Below are 25,402 nucleotides of genomic sequence, written 5' to 3'. Positions count from 1 at the left end.
TATTTAAAAAAAAAAATGCAGTTTAAGAACAGACAAGGTACCTGCTTCTATCTCCATTAAAAACCATCTCTGTGTACTTCTGTTTGCTACTAGGGGCTTCACTTTCCTGACATCAAGGTTAAGCTCCGACAACTGCCACTTCATTGAGAAGGTTTCGGTGGCCCATAATAGGAACTCTCATTAGTTAGATCAGGGGTCTCCAAACTGTGGCCCAAGGACCAGATGTGGCCCTTTGCTAGCCTTTATGCGGCCCTTGGGGCACAACTCCTTTCATGATATGAGGCACTATTTCTCTCACTGACACCAACAATGGGGCACTATATCTTCCACCAATACCAATGATGGAATTCTATTCCTCCTACTACTAGGGGGAATACTCCTCCTATTGACCACCATCCCTGACGCCATATTTATTCTCACTGATGCTCGGCCCGTGACATTTTCTGCCCCTGCTGGCAACAATCCGGTCCTCCTAAAGTCTGAAAGTCAATAAAGTGAGTTAGATGACTGGCTTAGTCCCGATTAGGGGTGCAACGGATCAAAAAACCCACGGTTCGGATCGTTCCTCGGATCAGGAGTCACGGTTCGGATCAAAAAAAAAAAAAAAAAATCTCCCCCACTGTAATATTCACAATCTCCCTATTGGCAGAGTATTGGCAGGGTATATTGGCGGGTATATTGGCAGGGTATTGGCAGGGTATTGGCAGAGTATTGCGGCAGGGCATTGCTGCCATCCGATCTCTCCCCTCCACTGTACAGATCAGTACACAGAGGGGAGAGGAACCGGCGTCATGTCATGATGCCGGTTTGTTACAAGCGATCGCTCCGTCATTTGACGGAGCAATCAAGTGCTAAACGGCCGCCGGGTGTACCAAGATGGCCGCCGCTCCGAAGCCGCGGCCTTTCTTATGGCCGAGGCCACAGAACGCTCCGCGGATGTCCCGATCCGCGGAGGTTGATCCGTACGGGTCACGGATCGATGACGATCCGTTGCACCCCTAGTCCAGATATTAGGTTAGTTTTACAGAAATACCCAGGAGGGGGGTCCTTTGGGTAATAGAGGTTAAGGCTGCATTCACACCTGAGCGTATCGTTTTCAGGCAGAAAGTCGCACGATTTTGTACAGGTCAAAAAGGTCACCAATGTAAAAAAAAAAAAAAAAAAAAAAAGCAGAAAATGCCTGTAATCTGCCAAAAAAGAAGCTCCTGTACTTTGAGCGACGGGCGTTTTGTTTCAGGCGACAGAACGTTCAGATGTGAACAGGGGCCATTGAAATGAATTTTTGGCATTTTTAGAGCTGAGACTTACAGCAGAAACACATCCAAAAATGCCTAGGTGTGAACAGAGCCTAATAGCAGGCATCTAATGGTGTCTTCTTTTATTCTTTTCTTTCTTAATAAGAAAGCAAAATAATAATCTGATCTGCATCACAGACCCCTAAACAATCCTAGGTAGATGAGATGGTGCAGCTGCTATTGGCAAGATTGGACACCCCAAAAGTAATAATAAATATCTGGACAGCACAGCAAAAATGTGCAAATCACAATAATAATAAATTCTTCAATACTATACCAAACATTAAAAAAAAAAAACTATACCATATAAAATTCATCAAAAGATCACAATAAATAATACAAAACTGCAATCAATTTATGAGTAAAAGTGCTTGCTGTGCCAAAAAGGTGCAAAAGTAAATAAAGTGCAAACAGCTGTAAACTTAAACAAGTGTCTCGTGCCGGAATTCCATTTCTTCAAAAAGTCCCAAAACACTTGTGCAAGGAGAATCCTCTTCATGTTCCTATAACATACGGCTATTTAAAGTGTCCAGTGCAAAAAACAGACATCATGTCCAAAGCTCCGCCCTACGCATTTCGTCTCCCAATGTCTTCCAGGGGCCCTTTTGCTGGTGTTTTAAAAGAGAAGTATGGGTTTTTTTTTGTTTTTTTTTTTACTTCATACTTATCTAGGTGGATGCTGCATGTCCCCTGGTGCCTTGAACACGGAGAACTGAGCAATTGAACACTGCCGATCACTCGGTTCTCACAGCTTCGCGAGCAGAGCGCTGGGCTGTGGGGGGGGGGGACGGGAGCGGCTGGCTCAGCCTCCCAGTGGCTCGGGTACAGGTCCAGGGATCTGGATGGATCCCAACTCCATGGTCGTGATAACGCGGTGCCTGGACAGACTCTGTGATATCAGCAGAGAGCGGACTTCAGCCCGCTCTCTGCTGAAAACGGGTCACAGGAGTGCAAAACGAAATGCACTCCTGTGATCCATAGGAGAAGTACACCCAAACGAGCTTTGGCTGTACTTCTGCTTTAAGTTAGCAGCAATAAATAGTAAGTGATTTAAATTGAGTGGTGTTGGTGAACATATTTGTGGACACTGAAAGAATTCATGGATGGTACAATTTGATGCACCTATCTGTTTCTGGTGCAGAAACTGACTGCATGGTGTGAACTAGAGCAGTGTTTCTCAACTCCGGTCCTCAAGGCGCCCCAACAGGTCATGTTTTCAGGATTTCCCTCCGATGGAATGGCTGTGGTAATTACTGAGGCAGCGAAACTGATCAAATCACCTGTGCAAAATAATGGAAAACATGGCCTGTTGGGGCGCCTTGAGGACTGGAGTTGAGAAACACTGAACTAGAGCCACTGGAATACATGGAAAACACTGTGCATGCATTTTGTGCAGAAAAAAAGCCCACGGAACTGCATCTGGTGTGAACTGGCCCTCAATCGTGGTATATCATGTGAGCATAAAGAAGATTCTCCTTGCACAAGGACTTTTTGAAGAAATGTAACTGCTTGCCGACCAGCCGCCGTCATACTGCGGCAGGTCGGCTCCCCTGGGTGAGCCGTCGTAGCTGTACGTCGGCAGCTTTACAATCACTATAGGGCGTGCGTGCCCATGGTGCGACGACGGAGCTGATGTGCGTGCCTGGCGTGAGCAATGTCCGCCGGGCACCCGCGATCGCCGCTGAGAGAGACAAAATGGAGGTCTGTCAGTGTAAATAGACAGATCTCTTATGTCAGGGGTGAGGAGACTGAGCAGTTGTTTCTATGGCTTAGGAACAATGATCAGTCTCCTCCCCCAGGCAGTCCCACCTCCCCCCCGCCCAGTTAGAAACACTCCCTAGGTAACACATTTAACCCCTTGATCGCCCCCTAGTGTTAACTCCTTCCCTGCCAATGACCCCTTTATAAAGTAATCAGTGGCCATTCAGCACGGATTGCTGTATAAATGTCACTGGTCCCAAAAAAAGAAAAAAAGTGTCCGATCTGTCTGTCTCAATGTCGCAGCCCCCCAAAAAAAAAAATTGCAGATCGCTGCAATTACTAGTAAAAAAAAATAAATAATAAAAATGCCATAAACATATCCCCTATTTTGTAGACACAAACCAATATACACTTTTTGCGATTTTTACCAAAAATATGTAGAAGAATACACATCAGCCTAAACTGAGGAAGAAATTAGTTTTTTTATATATTTTTGGGATATTTATTATAGCAAAAAGTAAAAAATATTGTTTTTTTTCAAAATTGACACTTTTTTTTTTTGTTTATAGCGCAAAAAATAAAAACCGCAGAGGTGATCAAATACCACCATAAGAAAGCTCTATTTGTGGGGGAAAAAGGACGTCAATTTTGTTTGGATACAGCATCACACGCGCAATTGTCAGTTAAAGCGACGCAGTGCCGTATTGCAAAAAATGGCCTGGTCATTAAGGGGGCAAATCTTCTGGGGGTTAAGTGGTTAAATTACAGCACAAGATACTTTGATTAAATAGTTTACAAGTGTTTGCACTTTATTTACCTTTGCACAGCAAGCACCGCACTTTTACTGATGTATTGATTGCAGTTTAATGTATTGTGATAATTTGGCCACCCCCATCAAATCATTCTTTGCAGCTATTACCTTTTGTACCACCACCCCCTCCCTTTAGAATGTAAGCTCTACAGCCGGGCCCTCCTGTACCTTTTGTATTAAACTGTACTGTAATTGTGTTGTCCCCCCTATACATTGTAAAGCGCTGAGTAAACTGTTGGCGCTATATAAATCTCGTATAATATAATATGTAAAGTTTTGATTAAATATTATTTATTGTGATTTGCACATTTATTTTGGTGATAGCACTGTCCAAATATTTATCAATATTACTTTGGAGTGTCTTTTACGTCTTACCGATAGCAGCTGCACCATCTTATCATTTAGGGATCCGTGGCACTGATCAATCGATTCTTTTGCCTTCTTATTTTTAAGCCCGGGTTCACACTGAAGCGATGCGGGAACCAGTGCGATTTCAGTGCCGGTTCCCGCATCGCATCTCTCCCGCAGGCAGTTCACACTGCCCCCTGCGAACCGATGCGGGTGTCAATACAAAGTTAAATGACACCCTCAGACCGGTTCACAGATCGCAGTGCAAACTGTGGATTTGGACAGGAATCGGATCGCATGGGTGAGAACACCCATGCGATCCCATTCCAGTGGGGGAAAAATAAAAGTCCCTGCACCTTTTTAGTGCGAATCCAATGCGTATGGCTGAACTCACATTGCACAGACATCGCATGTGATCGGCACTGCAGCACGGGTGCGAAACACATGCGATATCTGTGTTCGCTACTGTGTGAACCCAGGCTAAAGCTTAACTTTGGGAATATTAAAAAAGACAACCTTTTACTTATCTTATCTCTCACTCCCCTGGCAGCCCTCCCAATTGTGGATGGGGCCCCCAATTTGTGGGCAAGGCTGATGGTCCTGCATTGTACATGAAGACCTCACAGCTGTGTCTCCAAGCTGGTACGCCAAAGAGAAGAGGCTGTGAGGGACTTAGAATAGAATAGAATGAGGAGCCTGTAGGAGTGAGTGTTTTTTAATGGTACCCTAAGCAATAACATGCATTTACCATTGCAGTATAGGTGAACCCCAGTACAAGCGCATTTATTTCACTTCCCCAGAGTTCGGATTTGAAGCTGAACTCTAAACCAAACAAATATCTAAAACAGAAAAGAAATGTGCATTCTCACTCGACTCCTTTGTGTATTTTTCCCTGGTGTACAGTAATCCAGCATGAAACAATTTCTGCACTTTATCAATGTGCAGGAGCTTCCTGCAATGAAGTCCGGACACTGCTGCTCTCTTCCCTTATGACTGGTCTTATACCCCCCCCCCCCCTGTAGTTTCCTGCTGGGTCCCTCCCTCAGCTCTGTTCTTTGCTTTGGCTATGACCATCACCGTGCTGATTTAACTCCACTTTTACAAGATAATATCTGGGTTTTGCAAAGGCAAAGTGAGTATAAACCCTTTGTGGATCAGAACTAAAATGAACATTTTTGTACCTGGAGTTTGGGTTTAAAAATTCACTTAAAAAAAACAAACAACCCAGGACTGTGAATTGCCACTATACGCTGCAATAACAAATGGACAAAAAAGTTGATAGAAGTCCATAGGCTTTCCCCTTACTTCTCCTAGAAATAAAAAAAAAACAGAAAACACCACCCCACACCCCCCCAAAAAATAAGAATATGGGCAGACTCAATGGAGTACTCGGTCTTTTTCTGCCGTCACTTTTCTATGTTTCTATGTTAAATTATGTCACAGGATTCTTAAAGTATATCTTAAGTCAAAACTCTTATGTTGATTCTGGGCAGAGTAGAGGAGCGTTAGAACCACCATTAGGTTTTTTTTTTCGTTTGCGATCTGTGTGTTCTTAGGGGCGACTTCCCTTCACTTCCTGTTCTGTAGACGCAACAGAAAGAGAGAGGATATCTTTCCAATTGCAAAAAACACACAGGAGAGGGCAAATGCTTAGTGCATTACCACCATACAACTTTAATACTAAAAAAGACAATTGCATACTCACAAAAAGCTCTGAGCAAGGGAGGGGGATGTCCCCCGAAACCTGTCAGCCTTTCAACTATATGAATGACATCTCCTATAGCTACAGTTTCTAGATAAGCCAGTTGTCACTTATGTTTGTGAGTGTGCAATGGTCTTTTAAGCATTAAAATACAGTTGAATGGTGATAATAGCCTAGACCAGGGGTCTCCAAACTACGGCCCTCCAGTTGTTCAGGAACTACAATTCCCATCATGCCTAGTCATGTCTGTGAATGTCAGAGTTTTATAATGCCTCATGGGACGTGTAGTTTCCCAACAGCTGGTGGGTCGTAGTTTGGCCATCCCTGACCTAGACGTTTGTACTCTCCTGTGTGCGTTTCTGCAGTGGTTTGATAATTACCCAATCTGAAGAGGGTTGCACCGGATTGAGGATTACCTTTGTATACTATTAGGAATATCTCTGCTTGAGCACCCAAGTGTAATTGAGACTTTAGTGAAGTGATTTCAAGTGCGAGGAAAATCCCCTCTTAAGACTTTTGTCACAGAAGTTCTGGTGGCAACTCAAAATTTTTGATTTCCCGTTGCTTTCATTTCTTCTTGATTAGGATAGTTAGAGAGAGAGTGAATCTCCCCAACAGGGAGACACATAGCAATAAAAACCTGACAAGGTTCTAACCCCTCAGCACTCTATCCCAATCTCAAAAAATATTTTTTCCTTATAGTTATACTGTAATGGGCTTGTAGGAACAAGGGTCTACTGGAGGAGCCACTACTGTTGATGCCTGACATGAACTATCATTTGAAGAACTTGCAGAAGAGGAAGCTTCAGATCCAGAGGAGTCGGTTGCACAATCTACAGGAAGAGCTGGAGGAGAAGACTGTGAAGACTTAGTGGTGGCCGATTCAAGAAAACAGCTAATCGACGACAGGCCAGGAGGTTCATCTCTTTGTTGGTCACCAAAGGTGTTCCCGTTAGGCTGAGGAATGCTTGTGGATGAGTTCGGCGTCACTGAAGATGTAGATTTACTTTGGCACAAGTTGAGCTGATGGGGACCCAACATAGTCGGGGCTGTAGGTGAATCCACTTGTGTACTGAGCGCAGATTGCGCTTGATGATTACAAGACTGAAGACTGTCTTTGGCGTCTTCCATTTTCACTGAAGAAACCTCTTCAGTCGGGCCATCATTAGGCAATTTATGAGAATGAGCAAAGACTGTGTTCTGATGGGAGAAAGAGGTTTTGCTGTGTTCAGAGGGCTGCGTAAAATTCACGCCGTCATCTGGAGGCGTGTCCTGAGGTGGGCGGGGCTCAAAGGCAACAGGATGGCCCTGCTGAGACACGTTGCTGGCAGTGATTGCATTGACCAGAGGCTGCAGGATTTGGCCTAGTCGATGGATTTCAGCGGACACTCCGGAAATGGCCGACCTCATCATCTGGGCCCCTTCCCGTATCTCTGCCCTTGTGGCGGCCAGTTCATTCTTCAGCTGGCTTTTGAAGTCTGCCAATTCTTTAAGGAGTTCTTCCTGATAGTCCAGTTGCTCTGGAGCCAATTCTCCGAGGTACTGAGACTGAGAAACTTGAGAAACCGTTGAATCCTCCACCACCCACTGCGACATAGAGTTGTCATCCAACGTGTTATCTGCACCTGCAATAAAAATAAGACACTTTGTATTTATGTCCATAATATATTTTGAGTTAACCCTTTCATGACTAAGCCTATTTTTGACATTTGGTGTTTACAAGTTAAAATCTGTATTTTTTGCTAGAAAATTATATATATTTTTTTAGCAGAGAATCTAGAGAACAAAATGGCGATTGTTGCAATATTTTATATCACACAGTGTTTGTGCAGCGGTGTTTTAAAACGCAACTTTTTGGGAAAAGGGACACTTTCATGAATTTAAAAAAAAAACAAACAGCAAAGTTAGCCCAATTTTTGTTGTATAATGTGAAAGATGATGTTACGCCAAGTAAATAGATACCAAACATGTCACGCTTTATAATTGCACGCACTCGTGAAATGGCGACAAACTACGGTACCTAAAAATCTCCATAGGCGATGCTTTAAATTTTTTTTATGGTTACCAGGTTAGAGTTACAGAGGTGGTCTAGTGGTAGAATTATTGCTCTCACTCTGACGATCGCGGCGATACCTCACATGTGTGATTTGAAGACAGTTTACATATGCGGGCGCGACTTCCGTATGCGTTTTCTTTGCTGCGCGAGCTCGCGGGGACGGGGGCTCTTTAAAAAAAAAAAATTCTTCTTCTTATTTATTTTTATATTTATAAATAGTGTTTAAAAAAAAATATATATTTTTGATCGCTGTCACAAGGAATGTAAACATCCCTTGTGACAGTAATAGGTGGTGACAGGTACTCTTTATGGAGGGATCGGAGGTCTAAAAGACCCCAAATCCCTCCTTTGCACTTAAAAGTATTCAAATTGTCAAAACAACAATTCTGAATACTGTATATCTTTTAAAAACTGGCGCCATTGGCTGCCGAGTAAACAGGAAGTGACGTCATGACATCACTTACGCGTTTACAATTAGGAGGCTGGAAAGGCTACAATTAGGGTTTCGTTGCAGTGTGTCCCTATCTGCCGAAGGCGGCGGATTGTTGATCGGGCCTCCCGGTGGACGTCCCCTCCCGCTCCTCCGGTATAACAGCCGAGCGGCTTTTAGCCAAATCGGTTGCTATACCTGGAAGCCGATCGCCGGCTCTAAAAAACAGTACCGGGATGATGCTTGCAGCTGCAGGCATCATCCCGGTATAACCCCTGAAAGCCGAGTACGCACATCTGCGTACGCTTGGCGGGAAGGGGTTAAAGAAGTACAGCCAAAGCTCGTTGGGCTGTACCTCTCTTGTGGATCACAGGACTGCACGCCTGTGACACGTTTTCAGCCCGCTGTCGGCTGACGTCACAGAGCTTGTCTGGGCTGGGGAAAGATTGCGACCAGATGGTCAGGATCCACCCAGACGCCTGGACCGTTACCTGGCTCAGCCTCTCAGCGATCCGCCAAGAGCCTGAGACAGCCACTTCCGTCCCCTCCACAGCTCAGCGCTCCAGTGGGGGGGCAGAGCTGACTGCAGTGATCGATAGTCACCAGCTCTCTGGTCACAGAGCACTGAGTAATCAACGGTGCATGATTGCTCGGTTCTCAGTTTTAGAGCCAGCGGGGGACAGATGCAGCATCGGACCTATGCTACATCCACCTACGCAAGTATGATTCTTAGAAAAAATGAAATACCCAAACTTCTCTTTTAAAGAGCATATCTACCCAAAAAGCTAAAAAAAAAAACCACTCAAATTAGTATATGTACAGAAACTAAATAAACTCTTCCCTTTTATTGAAAAAAACAAAAACAAACATATTATACGTACATGCTCTGTGTAATTGTTTTGCACAGAGCAGCCCTGATCCTCCTCTTCTTGGGTCACCCGCCAGCACTCTGGGCCCCTTCTCCTCAGCCAATGCCCCCTTAGTAAGCCACATCCTATGGGGGCGCTGCTCCTATGCACAGCGCAAAGAACTCATGTAAGTATATAGGGGGCTGGGGTATCCAGATGGTTTTTACCTTAACCACTTCCCGACCGGCTCACGTACATATATGTCGGCAGGTTGGCTTTCCTGCGCAAAACAACATACGGGTACATGGGCTCCTTTAAGAGCCTTAGCAGGCGCACGCCCGCTGCTCAGCGGGGGACCCAATGCGCGCGGCCGGCGGTCGCAATGACCACCGGCCACCCGTGATCGCGGGCACAAGAGACAGAACGGGGATCTGTGTGTGTAAACACACACATATACATATATACACATACATACACACAGTGGGGACGGAAAGTATTCAGACCCCCTTAAATTTTTCACTCTTTGTTATATTGCAGCCATTTGCTAAAACCATTTAAGTTCATTTTTTTTCGCTCATTAACCACTTCAGGTCCGGGCCATAGCCGAATGACGGCTACAGCGCGGACCTCAATTTCCGGGAGACCGTCATGGGACGTCCTCCCCTGTGCACGCGCACTGCGTGCACCCTGCAGGGCGCGCGGTGTGCGCGCTGTGATCACTGAGTCACGGAGACTCGGATGATCACAGATCCGAGTAAGGGGCCGGTCCCGGCCCCTTACCATGTGATCAGCTGTCAGCCAATGACAGCTGATCACGTGATGTAAACAAAACCTCGGTGATCGGTTTCGTTTTCTCCTCACGCTGACAGCGTGGAGGAGGAAGAAAAAGCCAATCACCGGCTTATGTCAAAGGGACATCGGTCCCGAAGAGGAAGGAGGCACATATGCCTCATCTGTGCCAACAAGTGCCATCTGTCATTGCCACCTGCCAGTGCTCACAAGTGCTACCTATCAATGCCCACCAGTGGTGCCCATAAGTGCCACCTAGCAGTGCTGCCAATCAGTGCCCATTACTGCCACCCATCAGTGCCGCCTCATCAGCGTACATCAATTTAGGATAAAATTTTGCAAACAGGTAATTTTTCTAACAAAATATAAAAAAAATATAATAATTTTTTTTTAAAGAAAAATTCTGTCTTTCATTTTTTTTAACAAAAACTAAAAACCGCAGAGGTGATCAAATACCACCAAAAGAAAGCTCTATTTGTGGGAAAAAAATGATAAAAATTTCATTTGGGTACAGTGTTGTATGACCGCGCAATTGTCATTCAAAGTGCGACAGCGCTAAAAGCTGAAAATTGGTCTGGACAGGAGGGGGGTTTAAGTGCCCAGTAAGCAAGTGGTTAATGTACACGCAGCACCCCATATTGACAGAAAAACACAGAATTGTTGACATTTTTGCAGATTTATTAAAAAAGAAAAACTGAAATATCACATGGTCCTAAGTATTCAGACCCTTTGCTGTGACACTCATATTTAACGCAGGTGCTGTCAATTTCTTCTGATCATCCTTGAGGCTGGGTTCACACTGGTCCGACAAACGCTCCGACATTGGGAGCTCATGTCGCATGACGTGTGAAATCCAATGTTTCCCTATGGGAGCCGTCCTAACTGGTCCGACACAGTCGTTCCGACTTTAGAAATGCTCCCTGTACTACCCTGCTCCGACTTTGATCCTACTTCAGCCTATTGACTATCATTGAAGTCAGATCAAAGTCGGATCGCCGTCTCGCATGATCCGACTTCGGCACGCGATTTGTGCTCAGATGATCTTGAGGGGGAACTCGAACCAAATTTTAAATAAAACCCCCCCCCCCCCCCCCCCCCCCAAGAGCATACCAGGCCCTTAGGTCTAGTATGGACCTTGAGGGGAACCCCCTACGCCGAAAAAACGGCGTGGGGGTCCCCCCAATCCATACCAGACCCTTATCCGAGCACGCAGCCCGGCCGGTCAGGAATGGGGGTGGGGACGAGCGAGCGCCCCCCCCCCCCCCCTGAACCGTACCAGGTCGCATGCCCTCAACATGGGAGGGTTGGTGGGGGCGCGCTACCCCGCCCCCTCATGCCGTCACAGTCCCTGGGCATGCTGGGACTGTGACGGCATGAGGGGGCGTGGTCACCGCCTATATAAGTCAGAGCGGAGCGCCTAGAGTGCATTCCAACCGGAGAGAGCGTCGTGTCAACATCAGAAGAAGAGAAGAGGGCAGGAGGCAGAAGGCAGAAGACCGGGCTCCTCCGCTATAGCAAAAGAGCAGAAGATAGTGGAGGAGCCTGGCAGAAGACCCGGAGAGCGCGGAGAAGAACCGGAGAGACACCCGAAGAGAAGAAGGCAGCAGACCGGGCTCCTCCGCTATAGCAAAAGAGCGGCAAAAGAACAGAAGATTACGGAGGAGCCCGGCAGAAGACCCGGAGAAGAACCGTAGAGACCCCCGAAGCCGGAAGAAGACCCCCGGAGCTGTCTAATAAATTACTTTAAAAATCTGTGTAGTGTTTTTTTTTCTTTATTGACACTTTTTCCCTAAGTGAATGGGTAGGGGTACCATGTACCCCATACTCATTCACATAGGGTGGGGGGCCGGGATCTGGGGGCCCCCTTATTAAGGGGGGCTCCCGGATTCCGATAAGCCCCCTGCCCGCATACCCCAACAACCAACGGCCAGGGTTGTCGGGAAGAGGCCCTTGTCCTCATCAACATAGGGACAGGGTGCTTTGGGGTGGGGTGGGGGGCCCGCAGCGCCCCCCCCTCCCCCAAGGCACCAACCCCCCATGTTGAGGGCATGCGGCCTGGTACGGTTCAGGAGGGGGGGCGCTCGCTCGTCCCAACCCCTATTCCTGACCGGCCGGGCTGCGTGCTCGGATAAGGGTCTGGTATGGATTTGGGGGGACCCCCACGCCGTTTTTTTCGGCGTAGGGGGTTCCCATCAAGGTCCATACCAGACCCAAGGGCCTGGTATGCTCTTGGAGGGGGAACCCATGCCGGTTTTTTATTTAAAATTTGGCGCGGAGTTCCCCCTAAAGATTCATACCAAACACAGTGCCGGGCATTGGCAAAAGTCGGACACATGCCGGCTTCATGTCGCAGGGCAAAGTCGGATCCAAAGTAGGACGGCTGTCATGTCGCACCAGTGTGAACCCAGCCTGAGATAGTTCTACACCTTCATTTGAGTCCAACTGTGTTTGATTATACTGATTGGACTTGATTAGGAAAGCCACACACCTGTCTATATAAGACCTTACAGCTCACAGTGCATGTCAGAGCAAATGAGAATCATGAGGTCAAAGGAACTGCCTGAAGAGCTCAGAGACAGAATTGTGGCAAGGCACAGATCTGGCCAAGGTTACAAAAAAATGGCCTCCAGAATCCCTAAATGGAAGACGTTTGGGATGACCAGAACCCTTCCTAGAGCTGGCCGTCCGGCCAAACTGAGCTATCGGGGGAGAAGAGCCTTGGTGAGAGAGGTAAAGAAGAACCCAAAGATCACTGTGGCTGAGCTCCAGAGATGCAGTCGGGGGATGGGAGAAAGTTGTAGAAAGTCAACCATCACTGCAGCCCTCCACCAGTCGGGGCTTTATGGCAGAGTGGCCCGACGGAAGCCTCTCCTCAGTGCAAGACACATGAAAGCCCGGATGGAGTTTGCTAAAAAACGCCTGAAGGACTCCTAGATGGTGAGAAATAAGATTCTTTGGTCTGGTGAGACCAAGATAGAACTTTTTGGCCTTAATTCTAAGCGGTATGTGTGGAGAAAACCAGGCACTGCTCATCACCTGTCCAATACCGTCCCAACAGTGAAGCATGGTGGTGGCAGCATCATGCTGTGGGGATGTTTTTCAGCTGCAGGGACAGGATGACTGGTTGCAATCGAGGGAAAGATGAATGCGGCCAACTACAGGGATATCCTGGACAAAAACCTTCTCCAGAGTGCTCAGGACCTCAGACTGGGCCAAAGGTTTACCTTCCAACAAGACAATGGCCCTAAGCACATAGCTAAAATAACGAAGGAGTGGCTTCACAACAACTCCATGACTGTTCTTGAATGACCCAGCCAGAGCCCTGACTTAAACCCAATTGAGCATCTCTAGAGAGACCTAAAAATGGCCGTCCACCAACGTTTACCATCCAAACTGACAGAACTGAAGAGGATCTGCAAGGAGGAATGGCAGAGGATCCCCAAATCCAGGTGTGAAAAACTTGTTGCCCCTTTCCCAAAAAGACTCCTGGCTGTATTAGATCAAAAGGGGTTTATACTAAATACTGAACAAAGGGTCTGAATACTTAGGACCATGTGATATTTCAGTTTTTCTTTTTTAATAAATCTGCAAAAATGTCAACAATTCTGTGTTTTTCTGTCAATATGGGGTGCTGTGTGTACATTAATGAGGAGAAATATATATATATATATATATATATATATATATATAAAAATATTAAAAATGCCATAAATACATCCCCTATTTTGTAGACGCTATGACTTTTGCGCAAACCAATCTACGATTATTGCGATTTTTTTTTACTAAAAATATGTAGAAAAATATATAAATTGGCCTAAACTGATGAAGAAATTTGTTTTTTTAAAAAAAATGTTTTTTATATTATAGCAAAAACTAGAAAATATTTTTTTTTTCAAAATTGTCGCTCCTTTTTTGTTTATAGTGCAAAAAATAAAAAACTGCAGAGGTGATCAAATGCCGCCAAAAGAAAGCTCTATTTGTGGGGAAAAAAAAAAAAAAAGGACGCCAATTTTGTTTGGGTACAATGTCGCACGGGCGCGTAATTGTCAGTTAAAGCGTCGCAGTGCCGTATCACAAAAAATGCTCTGGTCATGAAGGATGGAAAATTTTCCTGAGGTCAAGTAGTTAAAATAAACCCTCATCTCCTGACTGGAGCCCTGGCACACCAGTGCACAAAACAAGGTCTATAAAGACATGGATGAGCGAGTTTGGGGTGGAGGAACCTGACTGGCCTGCACAGAGTCCTGACCTCAACCCAATAGAACACCTTTGGGGTGAATTATAGAGCAGCCTGCGAGCCAGGCCTTCTCATCCAACATCAGTGCCTGACCTCACAAATGCTCTTCTGGAAGAATGGTCAAACATTCCCATAGACACACTCCTAAACCTTGTGGACGGCCTTCCCAGAAGAGTTGAAGCTGTTATAGCTGCAAAGGGTGGGCCAACTCAATATTGAACCCTACGGACTAAGACTGGGATGCCATTAAAGTTCATGTGCATATAAAGCAGGCATCCCAATACTTTTGGTAATATAGTGTACATGGAATTGCAAGTGATGGTTACACAGTTGCCAGGTTCTAAAGTTCTGTGTCTCCGAAACTAGCCAATAAAAGGGTCAGAATCCTTGTTGTTCCTGAAGCTTGGCACAGAATGGGAGAATGTATGTGCAGAACATCTTGGTAAAGGATCCTAATGTCTCCATCACACCATTATTGCACACGATATGTACAAAGTACTTACATTCTGCTGCCTCTGGTGACCACTCTGGAGCCAGCGGCTTCGTCTCCCAGCAGGGAAGGTCTTCTTCCTTGTTCATCCATTCTCTGCTCACCCAGCCGCCCTGCAGATCCAGGCTGGGAGACCTCGCTTCCTGTCTTACCTTTAGAAAACAAGATTTTAATATAAGAAATTAGAATCCAGTGTAAAGCAAACATGTTCCCTAAATACTGTTATCAGAGGCCACTAAAATCCCTTATTGTGATACTAAATACAAAACTTTTCCCACATTTTGTTATGTTACAGCCTTATTCCAATATAGATTAAATTCACTCTTTTCCTCAAAATTCTACAAACAATACCCCATAATGACAATGTGAAAGAAGTTTGTTTGAAATCTTTGCAAATGTATTAAAATAAAAAAAACAAAGAAATCCCATGTACATAAGTATTCACAGCCTTTGCCATGACACTCAGAATTGAGCTCAGATACATCCTGTTTCCACTGATCATCCTTGAGATGTTTCTACAACTTGATTGGAGTCCACCTGTGATAAATTCAGTTGATTGGACATGATTTGGAAAGGCACACACCTGTCTATATAAGGTCCCACAGTTAACAGTGCATGTCAGAGCACAAACCAAGACATGATGTCCAAGGAATTATCTGTAGACCTCCAAGACAGGATTGTATGGAGGCAGAGATCTGGGGAAGGGTACAGATAAATTTCTGCAAAATTGAAGGTCCCAATGAGCACAGTGGCCACCATCATCCGTAGATGGAAGTTTGGAACCATGAGGACTCTTCCAAGGAGTGGGCTGCCCAGCCAAACTGAGCGATTGGGGGAGAAGGGCCTTAGGGAGGTGACCAAGAACCAGATGGTCACTGACAGAGCTCCAGCATTTCTCTGTGAAGAGAGGAGAACCTTCCAGAAGAACAACCACCTCTGCAACACTCCACCAATCAGGCCTGTATGGTAGAGTTGCCAAATGGAAGCCACTCCTCAGTAAAAGGCACATGACAACCCGTCTGGAGTTTGCCAAAAGGCACCTGAAGGACTCTCAAGCCACGAGAAACAAAACTCTATGGTCTGATGAAACGATTGAAAAGATTGAACTATTTGGCCTGAATGGCAAGCGTCAGGTCTGGAGGAAACCAGGCACCGCTCATCACCTGGCCAATACCATCCCTATAGTGAAGCATGGTGGTGGCAGTAGCATCATGCTGTGGGGATGTTTTTCAGCGGCAGGAACTGGGAGACCAGTCAGGATTGAGGGAAAGATGAATGCAGCATGTACAGAGACATCCTTGATGAAAACCTGCTCCAGAGCGCTCTGGACCTCAGACTGGGGTGAAGGTTCATCTTCCAACAGGACAACAACCCTAAGCACACAGCCAAGATAACAAAGGAGTGGTTACGGGACAAATCTGAATATCCTTAAAGCGGAGTTCCACTTTTTTTTTTTTTTTTTAGTTTATTACTGTAAAAAGGTATAGCTGCTGACTTTTAATAAACAGACACTCACCTGTCCCACGGTCCAGCGATGCGGCTGCCCGAAGCCTCCGTTCTCTCCCCCTCCTCTCCACCAGAGCCGACATTGTGAGTGTGGTTGCCCGGCTGTGACAGTTTGCGGCTTCACAGCCGGGCGCGCACTGCGCATGCGCGAGCCGCGCACTACGTCAATGGCCAGGCAATGTTCTGGGACCTCTCACGTGTCCCAGAACATTGCCGGGAGGGAGGGGTCGCCTAGGAATCGCCTAGGCGGTTAGAAGCCCGGAATGAGGAAGTTGGACAGGAAGTCCCACTCCAAACCAGGTACCCCGCCTCCCCCCCAAAAAAATGACATGCTAATTGTGGCATGTCAGGGGGGTGAAGAGTACTTAAAGCGGAAGTTCCATTTTTGGGTGGAACTCCGCTTTAAATGTGGCCCAGCCAGAGCCCAGACTTGAACCAGATTGAACTTTTCTGGAGAGAACTGAAAATGGCTGTGCACCGACGCTCCCCATCCACCCTGATGGAGCTTGAGAGGTCCTGCGAAGAAGAATAGGAGAAACTTTAGGAGAAATCAAAAATAGGTGTGCCAAGCTTGTAGCATCATACTCAAAGACTTTGGGCTGTAATTGGTGCCAAAGGCGCTTCACCAAAGTATTGAGCAAAGGCTATGAATACTTATGTACATGGGATTTGTTTTGTATTTTATTTTTAATACATTTGCAAAGATTTCAAACAAACTTCTTTGACATTGTCATTATGGGGTATTGTTTGATGAATTTTTAAGAAAATAATGAATGGGTACGTCGCTGGTCGGCACCCAAATGTGACCTGGTATTTTGCAGTCGCCCTACAGCAGGGCTTAAATTGTGAAAGTGAGAAGAAGCATAAGAAGCCAATCAGTTCATGTGCTGACAAGGATCCGGATCATGTGACTGGATCGGAACAAGCTGAAAATTAAGGCATTCGATTCCGCGATGCATCACGATTACTGACGAGTCCCCACTTCCGCTTGGGCCGCCTAGGTGGCCCTTCCTCCGTGCAATCTTCTAGGACACGTCACACGTCCCAAAAGATTGCCGGCTATGCATGACAGCGCAGTGAGACATGCGCACCCGGCTGCGAAGATGCAAGCTGTCACAGCCGGATGCCCACAGTAGTATTGCTAGCACCGTGGACAGGCGGGGGATAGAAGGGAGGGTTTGGGTGGCCACGTCGCTGGATTGTGGGACGGTGAGTGTCTTTATTAAATGTCAGAAGATACACTTTTTTTGTAGCTGCTGACTTTTAATAAACAAAAAAGTGACTGGAACTCCGCTTTGAATTAAAAATAACCTCACTCCCTTAAAAAGTGCACTACAGGGTACAGATATTCACACACTGCTGCTGGGAGGTCAGGAGGGATCACAATCCACAGCTGACAAACAGCCCTGTGAAGTTCCCTGTACTGTCTCTGTGCTGACCAGTGGCAGCTGATGCTCAAAATTTTTGGGGGGCGCAAACAAACTGAAAAATACTGAACCTCCCCCATTAATTGCAGCCTCACTGTGCCCGTCAAATGCAGCCACCACTTCACTACCCCCCCCCCCTACAATGCACGGGCCGCCACTGGTGCTGACAGACGGTTCCCTGGCATTCCTGTTTGCACCTTCCAGTACACTAGGAGTTAACACAGTGGAATGTGCAAAGGGGAAGACAGGGAACTGTCAGCACGGAGTGTGTAGTAGGTGTAAGTAGAGTACAAAACACATTTGTACTCTACTTACTGTTAAAATGACTGTTTTAATAAATCCTGTGTTACAATGAATGAAGTGCCCCGCTGTATGTGCTTTTTAAAAAAATATGGAACTTCATACCGAATTTCACAGTACACAACATGCCGCTCATGTGACTGCATGGCCCGGCCCGCCTCTCACGTCTCATGTCTCTCCTGAGTCCTGACGTCAGCGGGGAATTCTCAGCCCCGCCCGCTGTCTGTAGCTATAAGATCAGAAGAGAGGCGGGCGGGGCTGAGAATTCCCCGCTGACGTCAGGACTCAGCAGAGGCATGAGAGGAGAGAGGCGGGCCGGGCCAGGCAGTCACATGAGCGGCATGTTGTGTACTGTGAAATTCGGTATGAAGTTCCATATTTTTTTAAAAAGCACATACAGCGGGGCACTTCATTCATTGTAACACAGGATTAAAACATGGTAATTTTACCAATACGCTCGGATCGCTCTCCCTGGAGGGGCGGGGCAAGTCGGGATGACGTCACCTGGCAATCGATTTTCTGGTCGTATGCATCGATGCCGCATCGGGGACACCCGGATCGCGATGCAGCGATTAATTTCAGCACCCCTAGAGAGTACAGGTGTTAGGAGAAGAGAGGGGGCTTTTTTTTTTTGGAATTTTACTTTAAAAGGAATTCAGGATAATGGTCATAAAGTAGGAGACACCTATATGTTAATTCTAAACCTGATTAACGTAGCTAGCACTGAGTTTGTGGGGTTGATTTACTAAAGGCAAATAGACTCTCTGCAAGTGCATTTGCTCCAGAGCTTAGTAAATGAGGTAAAAGCTTCAGTTTGCAAAGAATACCCAATCATGCAAAAAAAAAAAGAAAAAAGAAAACCAAAAACAGCATATTTGCTTGCACGTGATTGGATGACGGAAGTCAGCAGAGCTTTTCCTCATTTACTAAGCTCTGGGGCAAATTCCCTTGCAGAGCACAACTGCACTTGCAAAGTGCTCAGTCTGTTTGCCTTTAATAAATCCACCCCAATACCTAAACAGGCAGTACAAAGCTCTCTGTTACTAGTTACCTGTAAAGGCTCAGTGTCTGCAAGGCCAACCGCCATCTCTGTTGGGTTCCTCGGCCTGTATGAGTTGAGGAAACCAGTAGAAGACGGAAACAGGTCCATGTCTTGATATTGCCCGTACTGCACCGGGCCATTCCAGATCTCATGGTTGAAACGGGCAACCTAAGAATGACATAGAAAAAAAATGTACAACATCTCACTAACATTTTATTTAATTATTACAGGTATTTATATAGTACTGACAATTTATCCAGCACGCTACATACTCTGTAGATGATATCAGTCCCTGTCCTGAAGGAGCCTACAGTCTAAGGTCCTGATCCTACATGCAGTATATTGTCAAAAGTATTGGGACGCCTGCCTTTACACCCACATCAACTTTAATGGCGTCTTAGTCCGCAGGGTTCAATATTGAGTTGGCCCACCCTTTGCCGCTATAACAGCTTCAACTCTTCTGGAAAGGCCGTCCACAAGGTTTAGGAGTGTGTCTATGGGAATGTTTGACCATTCTTCCAGAAGCACATTAGTGAGGTCAGGCAGTGATGTTGGATGAGAAGGCCTGGCTCACAGTCTCCGCTCTAATTCATCCCAAAGGTGTTCTAATCGGGTTGAGGTCAGGACTCTGTGCAGACCAGTCAAATTCCTCCACCCCAAACTCGCTCATCCATTTCTTTATGGACCTTGCTTTGTGCACTGGTCCAAATCATTTGGTGGAGGGGGGATTATGGTGTGGGGTTGTTTTTCAGGGGTTGGGCCCCTTAGTTCCAGTGAAGAGAACTCTTAAGGCGTCAGCATACCAAGATATTTTGGACAATTTCATGCCCCCAACTTTGTGGGAACAGTTTGGGGATGACCCCTTCCTGTTCCAACATGACTGCGCACCAGTGCACAAAGCAAGGTCCATAAAGACATGGATGAGCGAGTTTGGGGCAGAGGAACTAGACTGGCCTGCACAGTCATGTTGGAACAGGAAGGGGCCATCCCCAAACTGTTCCCAGAAAGTTGGGAGCATGAAATTGTCCAAAATGTCTTGGTATGCTGACACCTTAAGAGTTACATAGTTAGTAAGGGTGAATAAAGACACCAGTCCATCCAGTACAACCCGAGTGAGTGTCTACAATTGTCCCTATCCCTGTACAGTGTATCTCATTAAGATACTCATCTATTATATCATTAGCACGCCACACTCATCGGTCCCTACCCTCAAGGAGCCCACAATCCAAGGTCCCCAACTCACATTCATATACTAGGGCCAATTTCGGACAGAAGCCAATTAACCTACCAGCATGTCTTTGGAGTGTAGGAGGAAACCGGAGTACCCGGAGGAAACCCACACAGGCACAGGGAGAACATGCAAACTCCAGGCAGGTAGGGTCTTGGTTGGGATTCAAACCAGCGACCCTTTTTACTACTAGGTGAGAGTGCTACCCACTACACCACCATGCCGCCCAAATGTGACTGGAACTAAGGGGACAAGCCCAACCCCTGAAAAACAACCTCACACCATAATCTCCCCTCCACCAAATGATTTGGACCAGTGCACAAAGCAAGATCCATAAAGACATAGATGAGCGAGTTTAGGGTGGAGGAATTTGACTGGCCTGCATAGAGTCCTGACCTCAACCTGATAGAACAACTTTGGGATGAATTAGAGTGAAAACTGCGAGCCAGGCCTTCTGGTCCAACATCAGTGCATGACCTCACAAATGCGCTTCTGGAAGAATGGTCAAACATTCCCATAGACACACTCCTAAACCTTGTGGACGGCCTTCCCAGAAGAGTTGAAGCTGTTATAGCTGCAAAGGGTGGGCCAACTCAATATTGAACCCTACGGACTAAGACTCGGATGCCATTACATTTCATGTGTGTGTAAAGGCAGGCGTCCCAATAATTTTAGTAATATAGTGTACATCATGGCCTAGCTAAATGAGAAACTTCACTGAAATATTCCCATAAAATAGACAAAAATTAAAATTTTGGCCTTTATAAAGGCGTCTTAAAGTGTTGCAATTAAAATGTGTTTTAGATTTGTAAGTAATCAGTTTTACACTAATGAAGAACACGTGTATTGTGAACACAATGTTTTCCTGGGAGAAGAGGAACACAAAAAGGTGATTCAAATTGGCAGCTCAACAAGCAAGAGAGCAAAATCAAAACTAAAAATAAAAAGGGAACGGACTCTATCGGTGGGATGGAAAAAGACAAAGGCAATAAACAAACCTGGTCTCGTTTTCTTGGCTGCGCTTTCCTTGGTCGTCCTCGCCCTCGTCCCCGTCCTCGTCCTCGTCTTAACTCCTCCTACAGACAGACATTGAATAGGCGATGCAGCCATCATGTTAATGTGAATCTTGTTGCAAAGGTCTATAAATACCCAAAGTCACATGTCTACCACGGTTACTACTACAGACTAGAATCAAAGCTTAGGTCTCATTTCAATCACGGCTCTTGCATGGGCGTGCGTTTACGTAAACCCCTGTGAGTGAAGCCCAACAGAAAAACAAATGGTGTATTTTCAGAGAGTGGATATTTTGGAGTCATTTATTGCAATTTTTTTAATATTTGTTATTATAATAAATAAATATGTAGATTAGCCACTAGATGGAGCGCTCATCAGTGATGCAACTAAAGAGGTTGTAAAGGTAAAAGTTTTTTCACCTTAATGTATTCTATGCATTAAGGTGAAAAAACATCCGACAATACCGCCCCCCGTTTTATTTACCTGACCCCTCGAAAGTCCCGCGCTCGCCCCTGACATCCTCTTCGCCGCTCAGCCTGGCCGTTGATTGGTTACAGTGGATGGATTGAAAGCAGCGCAGCCATTGGCTCGCGCTGCTGTCAATCACATCCAATGATGCGGCGTGCCGGGGCCGAGTGATACAGTGAGCGGCTATGGCCGCCGGCTGTATCACGGGAGCGTGCCCGCAAGCACTCAACACCATGCGAGGGGGGGGGGGGGGGGGGGGGGTGTAGCCGAGACAGCCACCGGGGGACCCCAGAAGAGCAGGTTCGGGGCCACTCTGTGCAAAACGAGCTACACAGTATAGGTAAGTATAACATGTTTATATATTAAAAAAAACAAATCATCTTTAGTGATCCTTTAACCTCAGTCTTTAACCACTTCAGCTCTGGAAGGTTTACCCCCCCCCCCCCCTTCATGACCAGGCCATTTTTTTGTGGTATGGCATTGCGTTACTTTAACTGACAATTGCGTGTTCGTGCGACGCTACACCCAAATAAAATTGATGTCCCCCCCTCAACAAATAGAGCTTTCTTTTGGTGGTATTTGATCACGTCTGCAGTTTTTATTTTTTGCACTATAAACAAAAAAAAATTTCTTCATCAATTTAGGCCAATATGTAATCTGCTACATGTTTTTGGTAAAAGAAATCCCAATAAGTGTATATTGATTGTAGATGCAATAACATTTGCGCAAACCAAACTATGGGATATATACTGGAAATTTTTTTTCTTTACTAGTAATGGCGGCGATCAGCAATTTATAGTGGGACTGCGATATTGCGCTGGACAATCTGACACTAACTGACACTGTGGGAACCAGTCACACTAATACAGTGCTAAGAATATGCACTGTCACTGTACTAATGACAGTGGCTGAGAAGGGGTTAAACATATAGGGAAATTAAAGGGTTAAATGTGTGCCTAACTGGTGTGTTTTTTTTTTTTTTTTACTGTGGGGGAGGTGCTTGTACAAGGGGGAAAACATGGATCCATGTCCCTGCTTAGCAGGAACACAGGATCCATGTCTTCCCTCCTGACAGAACGGTGATCTGCCTTGTTTACAGACTACTGTTTTGCCTGTGTACCAAATGATCGACGGGTCCCATCATAATCACAGCGGGAGCTATGCGACAGCGGCGCGCACTCGCTCCTGCTACCTGGAAATGCAGGATCACATATATACAGTGGGGGAAATTATTATTTGATCCCCTGCAGATTGTAGATTTGCCGAAAGAAATGAAGGGTCTATCATTTTCATGACTCGTGCCGAAGGCTTCACTTCCTGATTCCCTTACCCAAGATGCCGGCGCCCGCACCCGGAGCCGAGGGACTGGTCGGCTTCGGATGAGGACATCGCGGGCTCCCAGGACAGGTAAGTGTCCTTATTTTAAAAGTCAGCAGCTGCAGTATTTGTAGCTGCTGACTTTTTTTTTTTTTAGGCGGAACTCCGCTTTAAGTGATATTTATCTTTCACCAGTCTGTTATAACTCCGCTAAAGGAGGGAATTCGTGAGCCAATTACCAGCTGAATTGGAGCCGATCAGGAAAGATGTCAGTGTTTTGAAATCCATGCCCACTCAGTCTGTGTCCACATATACCACACAGCAGATAGGGGTGGGCTGGTGATGTCTCTATGGGTGGCCAGATGTAAATGCACTCATATCCATTTACATCAGGCAACCTCTGATCCGTCACATTTAGGTCTGGAAAAATAGATAAGGACGCAGTCCTTTCCCCTTTTTTTTTCCTAGACCTACACAGACCTGGAGGTAGTCGGGGGGGGGGGGGTGGACATGGCCCAGCTGCAAGTTCTTACTGCCCCCCTTCCCCCAAACACAAGTGTAAACTAGCATGTCATGCTTATGATGATCACAGGACATACTTTATGGCTCTGGGTCAGTGTCACATGGCTGTTGGGATTGACTTCACTATGGATGTACTGTAATACAGCCATAAGTGAACAAAGTCAGCACCCAACAGCCATGCGACATTGACCCAGAGCCATAAAGTATGTGCTATGATCATCATGATAAGCACAGAGTCGGGAAGTCTGGGAGCTGTACCTTCTTTCCATTAAAGTCTGTCAGTATCACTGTGTGCCACTTGTCTGTGCACCGCCACTCGCTGCCTGGAAGAACCCTGCCGAGCCCTCTCAGCCATCTCTCATCAGTCTCTCCCTCAGTTCACAGCATTTACTGAAGTAGAGCAGTGTACAAATAAATCACTCTGCTCAGGCATAGTAGGCAGTGGGCGGCTGCGGCCGCAACTACTTATATCGTGCCGCGCGCGGCGTGGGTAATGTCCATGTGCTCTGGAAATAAAGCCCCTCCTCCGCTATCACCTCCCTGAGGGTTAGCAGTGTGGAGGCAGGAGTTGTATTTGAGAAGGGCAGATTTGTAGAGGGTAAAGTCTTGCAGGGACTTAGATTTACGCCATGCTCGCTCAAGAGCGCGGCTGCGTCTCTTGAGACTTCTGGTGTCGTCTGTTTGCCAGGGTTGTGGCAGATGGGGTCTGGTTCTGCTTGTAGAAAGAGGAGCAAGTACATCTAGGGAGGATGACAGCGTGTTGTTGTAGATGGAAGTGGTTAGGTCTGGGCAGGACAGGGATGTGATTTTGTCATAAAGGCCATCAGTAGCAGAATGCAGAAGGGAAGGGTTGAGGTTGCGAAGGTTTCTGCGAGTAGTGGTTTGTGGGTTGGCAGCATGGGAGGTAGGAGACAATGATAAGGTTGTGTTTAGAGAGAGGAAAGGGGGTGTTAGAGAGGTTGCAGGGAGTGCAGCGATGGGAGAATACGAGGTTGAGAGTATTGCAGTTGGAGTGAGTGGTGGTTTGTGTCCATTGTGTTAAAAAAGAGGAGGTTAGGTTGAGCAGTTGAGAAGTGGTTGCAGTATTAACATTGATTGGAAAGTTAAAGTCACCTAGGATGATGGCATGTACTTCAGAGTAGAGAAAGTAGGGTAGCCATGCAGAGAATTCATCCAGAAAGCGTGACACTGTGTCCAGGAGGCCAATAAATGACTGCGACCCTCAGGCAAGCTGAAGAGAAAAGACGAAAGCAGTCCACTTCATAAGAGCAGGGGGAAAGAGAGGGAGGTGTGGGAAGAACCTGGAAGGTGCATTGTGGGGAGAGGAGAAGTCCGACACCACCTCCTTTTCGTCCACTGGGTCTGGTGGAGTGAGTCCAGAGGAGGCCACTGTTGGACAGGGCAGATGGAGAGGTAGTGTCGTATTCCTGGAGCCAGGTTTCGGTAATAGCAAATAGATTAAGGGAGAGGAAAAGGTAATTGACCGAAGCTATTTTGTTGAAAACCAAGCGGGCATTCCAGAGGGCACATGAAAGAGGGGGGCCTGACTTGTGGAATCAGGGGAATAGGGACGAGAAGGTGGGAGTTATGACTACTGTTGGAGGAGGTAGACAGCCAATTTTGGGGGTGTGAATTGGGTGTGGGAGGGCCAGGGTTTGGTGCGATGTCCCCAGACATTAGGAGTAGTAGGAGGGTGAGGGTGGTAAGGCGGGGGGATTTATAGGAGGGCAGTGGAGTGGAAGTGGTAATACTGTGTGGGCTTAGAATCAGCAGGAGGTGATACGACTATTCGTTAGGGCTGCACTGATACATTTTTTTTTTTTTTACTGGCAAGAAAGAGTACCGATACATTTGGTCAAGTACTCGGCGAT

At 46.3% G+C, this 25,402-nt stretch overlaps 1 protein-coding gene across 2 annotated transcripts in view; it reads right to left on the bottom strand.

The window, feature by feature from the left end:
- Positions 1-1,157: 1,157 nt before the first annotated feature.
- The window catches only part of LOC141107454 (uncharacterized), a 61,355-nt gene continuing 37,110 nt past the window's right edge, over positions 1,158-25,402 (bottom strand). For both annotated transcript variants that reach the window (XM_073598191.1, XM_073598190.1), the window contains exons 4-7: positions 21,209-21,286; positions 18,992-19,150; positions 14,721-14,859; positions 1,158-7,482 (exon numbers count right to left, since the gene is read on the bottom strand). In XM_073598191.1, coding sequence (XP_073454292.1) covers positions 6,560-7,482; positions 14,721-14,859; positions 18,992-19,150; positions 21,209-21,286 — 1,299 coding nt within the window. In that variant the 3' untranslated portion in view covers positions 1,158-6,559. The remainder of the gene's footprint in view (positions 7,483-14,720; positions 14,860-18,991; positions 19,151-21,208; positions 21,287-25,402) is intronic.

Source organism: Aquarana catesbeiana, linkage group LG09 (genome assembly GCF_042186555.1).
Source record: "Aquarana catesbeiana isolate 2022-GZ linkage group LG09, ASM4218655v1, whole genome shotgun sequence".
In the NCBI taxonomy this organism is placed as follows: domain Eukaryota; kingdom Metazoa; phylum Chordata; class Amphibia; order Anura; family Ranidae; genus Aquarana; species Aquarana catesbeiana.
The sequence above is the reverse complement of the archived record's forward strand: the minus strand, read 5'-3'. Positions and strand labels throughout refer to the sequence as shown.